Below are 6,549 nucleotides of genomic sequence, written 5' to 3'. Positions count from 1 at the left end.
GCTCAATGCTCCAGGGTCCTGCTAGCAGGAGCCGGAAAAAAGAACTTAAAGTGGAGGGAGTTGCTGTGCATTCTGGGATACCGAGAGTCCTGGAAAGTTTCCTTAAAGGCACGGTATCCCTTTTTAAGCCACATAATGACAGCCTATGGGTGAAACTTGGCAGACTGTGCTGAATATGATATTGGTGGAATATCTTTTGCATTTCTAGTTGAAGTACTGGACAGTGTAGCCTTGCATGTATAGGCTGCATTATTTGTCTTTAAATCTCTCTTAAGTGTCTAGGCAGGACTGCACAGAAGACAGCTTAAGAGATTATTTTTGATTGCTCCAGGGTCCCCGCACACGAGTGAGACTATTCACTAGATTATGACTATACACAGAGATCCCCTACTACAGAACATGAAATTGCAGCGCAGGGTAAAGAAATTACAGCATAAGAAGAATGAAACAGATGTTGAAAAAATTCTGTGACTGGTGAAATTAAAGGATACATCGTTGTGCGGGGGGGATGGAACTTGAGTAAACATGAACTAGGGTGCAATCTGAAAAGAAATAAAGTAAGAATCAAATGCAGGAATCACATTAAAAAAAGGGGTGTGACTGTGCAGTGAAATAGATTGCCCAAACATTTCTGCAAGGAGATTGTTCAGATATTAAATCAAGTTCGTTTTTGGAGTTCAGTGAAGATCACGTCATTCTGATATTAGAAATTTTATTAGAATTGTTTATGTTTAAAAAACAACAATATAAAAATGTTTATTTAGTCTAGCCCTAGTGCAAATCCTGAAACAACTCAAGCAATACAGAGAAAGGCGGTTTCTGGTGTCTGACTAACTCACGTAACAAGGTCTCTCGCTGTCTGTTGGCCACCTGACAATAGCATCTTCGCTGAGCCAAAATGCTGAGACTACGGTTTGAATTGATCAAGTCCTAGCCTCTGATATTAGGGTTTAAAAAGAAACACAAAATAGGCACAGTCAGAACCATGAAGGAATTTGAGCTATTGAAGATAAATGGAGATTAACTTCAGTGCAGGGAGTAGCAGTGTTTACAGCTCCAGTCAACCTGTTCTGAATCCATTCAAATCTTTAGCATGTTTGCCACTCAGTTTCCTATTTGGCAATGATCTAAATTTAACCAATGTGCCCATTCGCTCATTTACCTTGCTGCAGAGACTAACATATGATGCTTATTATTGCTACAAGTGAAAGTGTTTCTTTTAGTGCTCTATGGATCCATGGTCCATGGGATTCCGTGCAGAAGAGTTGCAAAGGACTTTGTTAGATGTATCAGACCGGTGACAAATAGTCATAAGAGGCCACCTACAAGGTAGACAACTAATTGTCAAAAATGAGTGCCTTTGTTGTCCTACCAGAAGAATGGAAGCAATGGTAGGGCATCCTTGGATTGAAACCATGGACCTTAATCAACACTTGTATTCATTGAAGAGGGAACTGGACCTAGAAATAGCAGTTATTCACATGCATTCCTGTTGCACAGAAAGGTCTAGAACTTAAATTACCCCTCCCCGGTTCACAGAACTTTGTAAGTTGTGGAGGTCTCCCATTAAAACAAAGGCATGACAATAGGGCCAGCGATGCAATCCTAAGAAACAATGCAAAGATGACCATTCTTGCCTCATTACATAGTACACATCCCCAGCTTGATAGCATGAAAGGTAATACCCCTCTTTTGAGGGATAAGAACGTGCTGAAAAGGCAGGTCACATAAAACAGCTAACATGGATCCGTTCAAGATGCAACTCTCGCCGGAAACAACGGTCTCAGCAGTGCCTTCTAAAAATAACTGCATTGAACGCTCGGTGCCAGGCACAAACAGTCGAAACACTGCAGAAGACACTGTAATCACAATTGCCAACAACACATCAATCCTTGATTTTAAATGCTGGACCCGAATTCTCCAGTTTAGATAACCAAATAAGTGATCGAACCATATAAGGTAGGGCAACAAACCCATCACAAAGGTTTAGGCCAAAGTTTAAGTGCGGTGGAAAAAAATATATAATCAAACTAAACAGCAACACATATTGCTATATTCAACACATATATATATTCCTTTGGTTTCATCCAATAAGAAAGTCCTCTTTGTCCATCAAATGATCAGATTAGTCTGGTCCTTGAAGTCCAGGGTTGGCAGCAACACACATCCCAGTGTGTTCAACACATTGTTTAATATCACAGCCGTGCCAAGCAACCATCCAGTCTGCGCAATAATCGAAGTCGAAGGTGGCAGTCTCACTTGCGTCTTCAGCCACGAAGTAGCTAGGCTCGTCGTACAGAGTATTTACCTTTCTGCAGCTGTGAAACATAAATTTTTGTCTTGCTGCCGTCCCTGCGACGCAGCCACACCTCTCCCGTGCTGACTGCAGTAATTATGGCACTGATGAGAGAATACAGTAGATGGAGGTTAGAAAACAATTTTACTGAAGACAAACATAGATAAAAATAAGGAATTCAACATAACAGCAGTGCTACCTTAAACAAATATTTGCTATTTATCAAAAAGTCTTTGTACCCTTTTTATGATGGGGAAATGAATATACTTACTTGATAAATTGTTCAAAATACAATATGCACAGCTTTTACTATGATTAAATAGCTGAAATTAAGGGGTATAACCTTTCATCACAAAGCAATATGTGGTATGAAATATGGGTGTTTTACTTTTAGGATAAAAAGATGCTCACTCTTCGATTTGAGGTCTATCTGGAGGAATTTTCAGAAATCTCACTGACTAGCTCAGTTAAGGAATTCAAAGGGATTCTGGCAGAACCAGTGGTGCAATGGCAAGACCAGACAACAGCAACAACAGCACCGACAACAGTAGAGACCAGGAGCGTAACCAGGGGAAGGAGAGTCTGATCGTTAACCTCTCTAGTCGGACACTCTCCCCTACTGAAATTAACATCTTGGAAAGAGGGCTAGGATTTGTCCCTACTCAAACTCCTGACAGCTTCAATGAACTCTGTGAAGTGAAACAACTTTTCAGAAAAGTACGTCTCCGTGCCTTTTTTAACGAGAGACCAGACACTGAAAGAATTGACACAGGTCTACGCAAACCCTCGACGTTCACCCCGAATGATGGTATGGTTCCCCCTGAAGTCCTAGTCTTCGAATAAACTGTTCTTAGGAGCCTTGAGAATAGACCTAACATCCCGAGTTTCAACAACCTCAGCAGTGCTGAGAGGGAGGCTGCACAGGCGCTTGGCAATGACCCGACCATCGTGATTAAACAGGCAGACAAAGGGGGCGCAACTGTTATTCAAAATAGTGGCGATTATGACACTGAGTGCAAACGACAACTTGCCAACACCACCCACTATAGACCTCTTAGGGTGGACCCAACTGCTAGGCTCACAACGGCCATAACCAGCTTAGTCTTGGAGGGTGAGACCAACGAATGGATCACAAAAAACGAAGCAGACTTTTTAATCACAACAGATCCAATCACTCCTTACTTTTACATCCTCCCCAAAATCCACAATGGTCAGAATCCGGTCCCTGGCAGACCCATTGTCTCAGGGATCGGGTCTTTGTTGGAGCCGCTGTCCAAATTCTGCGACGCCTTTCTTCAACCATTAGTGAAGCGAATACCATCCTTCCTGCAGGACACCAGGGATGTTCTCCGCCTCATTGACACCATCGAGGGGAGAGAAAGTGTTGACCTACTCCTCACACTAGATGTAGAGGCGTTATACACTAATATCCCCCAGACTCCAACACTTGAAGCAGTGGAATCCGCCCTCCGGAAGGAAGAGTGGGTCTCACCGACTCCCATTTCCTTCATCATGGCCTGTGCCACAATAGCACTCACGGAGAACTTTTTCCAGTACGGTTCCCAACTTTATCATCAGATCAGGGGGACCTCGATGGGTTCAACTTTTGCCCCGAGCCTTGCTTGCATTTATATGGCCACCTTTGAGGAACAATGCATTTATTCAACACGAAACCCCTTCAGCCACCATGTGACTATTTGGCGGCGCTACATAGATGACATCCTTGTCTTATGGAAGGGTGACCGTGACAGTTGTGAGGCTTTTTGTACGTGGATTAATCTTCAGAATCCCTTTCTAAAGTTCACAGGCACCATATCTGCAACAACAATTCCGTTCCTGGATTTATCCATACATCTGGGCCCCTTAGGCTTAAGCACCACCTTGTATAGAAAAAACACCGACAGGAATAGCCTCCTCCTATATGGGAGTCACCATCCTAAAGCCCTGAGGGACAACCTACCATTCGGGCAGTTCCTCAAGGTACGCAGAACTGCACTACTGCATCAGATTACAAACAAGAGTCTAGCCAACTCCAAAGTAAACTACTGGACAGAGGCTATCCAGCCAGGTTAATCAAAAACTCCAGCAAAAGGGCCTTGAATAACCCAAGAGAGGCCTTATTAGAAACACACAATAAGGAACCTGAGGACATCATTACCTGTGTCACCCGCTTTACTAAAAACTCAGCTTTCATTAAAAAAAACCTTAACAAACACTGGAACATACTGAACACAGGTGACCTAAACATCCCAAAACCCCGTTTTGCTTTCAGGAGGACATCTAACCTTAAAGATACACTGATACACACCCGGCCGAAGAAACAAATTACTAGCAGCCAAAGTACACTGTGGAGGCTTCCACCAGTGGTTGGTCATTTCCAATGCGGCAGCTGCGTCGTGTGTCGCCAGACTATACAGTGCAAAGAGGTGAGGTTGACCGACACCTTTACTTGGCACCTCCGCAAACACACCAACTGTAATAGTAACAAGTGCATCTACCTACTCATCTGCCCCTGTGGCACATACTATGTGGGGATGACGATGAGACAGGTGAAACTCAGGATAACGGAACACAAAAGTAACATCCGGTGTTCCAAAACTCACACGAGACTGTATGAGCACTATACCACACATGCCCACCAACCAGACAGCATTAAATGGCTAGTACTGGAATCCCACCCGGCCATCACCCAACAAGCACTTTTCAGGATCGAACAACGCTGGGTGCACCGCTTACGCTTGGACAGTGTTGGTCTTAATGATGCAGTCCCTTGGTCCTCCCTATCCAGATAGAGTTGGTTTGGGTATACATGCTAGCCCCTACCCCTATTCACCTGAGGATAATGTACACGAACTTCCCATTTGTTTCATTATTCCCTTCAACATCATAATCCCTCAGGCACCTGGGTTTCTCTTCAAACCAATTTTACTATGTCTGTAGTATGGTTACCTGTGTTGCCCTTGCTGCCATATGGCAGAGATGGGTTGCTCCCAGGGTTACATTGGTCTCACTACTCTGTATACACACATATATATGAGCTATGTCACCATTTCCATTACGCTACTGATCCGTGTGACCCCATTCCCTGTAGCAAGTTGTATATATGCTATTTCCAATATGGCCGCCACGAAGTGCATCACTCTCCTCCTCCGGGGTGAGTGTGCATTTTGCACACTTCCTTACTATCGAGGCTGACGCCAGTATCCTCGCCCTCCAACGACATCCACTTTATAGTCCCATAGGTACCCTGACAGCTTTCTAAACTATTTTTAACCATGGGTACCGCTGTTTCCTTTGATGCCACGGGACAGATATTGGTTACTCCTGGGTTTACATTGGCTTCAACACTCTGTAGTCACCAATACACGAGCCATATAACCAATTCTTTCACGTTACCAATCCAAGTGACCTTATTCCCTGCCGCATACTACAGTAGTGCTAATTCCAATATGGCCGCCACTTAGCGTAATATTTTCTTCTCCGCTGACGAGTGTTTGCAATTACACACTTCCGTACTGCGGAGACGCATGCGCTCGGGCTGACGTCACCAACCACGCCCACTAACGACGTCCTCTCGGCGGATTGAACGCGCTGCACATTTAACGCTGGGGTTTCCGCACACCCGGCACCAGCTGTTCCATACACAAACCGTCGCGTGTGTTGTGGGGGTAGGTGTGAGAGGCGATGACCGCACGCCAAGGTAAGCACTGATTATAGTGTTCTTGTGGATACTTGGCCTCCCGGTTTGCCCGCGAGTCAGACGCAGGAGAGTCTTGACTCGTGCTGACTTCTCTAAACCCCTTCAAAGATTGCTCGCCGGAAATATCTGTACCCGGTCTTATTCATTGGATCAGCGGAGTGATATTCATAGTTGGTTACTCTGTATGGGCGCCCCATAACACGGCACAGGACTACAGCCTTCGCTCCTAAGCACGCATCACCTATGGTGTTTTGCAGAGTGGGGGACGGCTTTGCCTGCTGCATTAGCGCTGCCTGGGACTTGTCCATCTGGGCCATTTTTCTGTATGCTTACGCTGGTCTAAGTGAATCTGCACACAAGGTCCAGCCTCTCTTTTTCCTCGGCAACATTCCAGAGTGGTTGGGATATTGATACTTGCCTTTGACCACCCGGCTTGTCTTGACTCAACGCAATACCTCTTTGACTCTTACACCTTCCTACAGTTGGTACCCTCTAGATCTTACCCTTCTTTACAGGTACCTAACCAGACCGTGCAGGTCCCACAGGAACAGTC

General features: G+C 44.8%; 1 protein-coding gene across 11 annotated transcripts in view; it reads right to left on the bottom strand.

The window, feature by feature from the left end:
- Positions 1–695: 695 nt before the first annotated feature.
- Positions 696–6,549, bottom strand: part of BRMS1 (BRMS1 transcriptional repressor and anoikis regulator) — a 214,513-nt gene continuing 208,659 nt past the window's right edge. For 8 of the 11 annotated variants that reach the window (XM_078660811.1, XM_078660812.1, XM_078660817.1 and 5 more), the window contains one exon: positions 696–2,400. In XM_078660811.1, the coding sequence (XP_078516937.1) occupies positions 2,283–2,400 (118 nt within the window). In that variant the 3' untranslated portion in view covers positions 696–2,282. The remainder of the gene's footprint in view (positions 2,401–6,549) is intronic. The other 3 variants (XM_078660809.1, XM_078660808.1, XM_078660813.1) reach the window with 1 other exon arrangement.

The sequence above is a fragment of the Lissotriton helveticus genome, chromosome 9, assembly GCF_964261635.1.
Source record: "Lissotriton helveticus chromosome 9, aLisHel1.1, whole genome shotgun sequence".
NCBI classification, from domain to species: Eukaryota; Metazoa; Chordata; class Amphibia; order Caudata; family Salamandridae; genus Lissotriton; species Lissotriton helveticus.
This window is presented reverse-complemented; position numbering and strand designations above follow the sequence as displayed.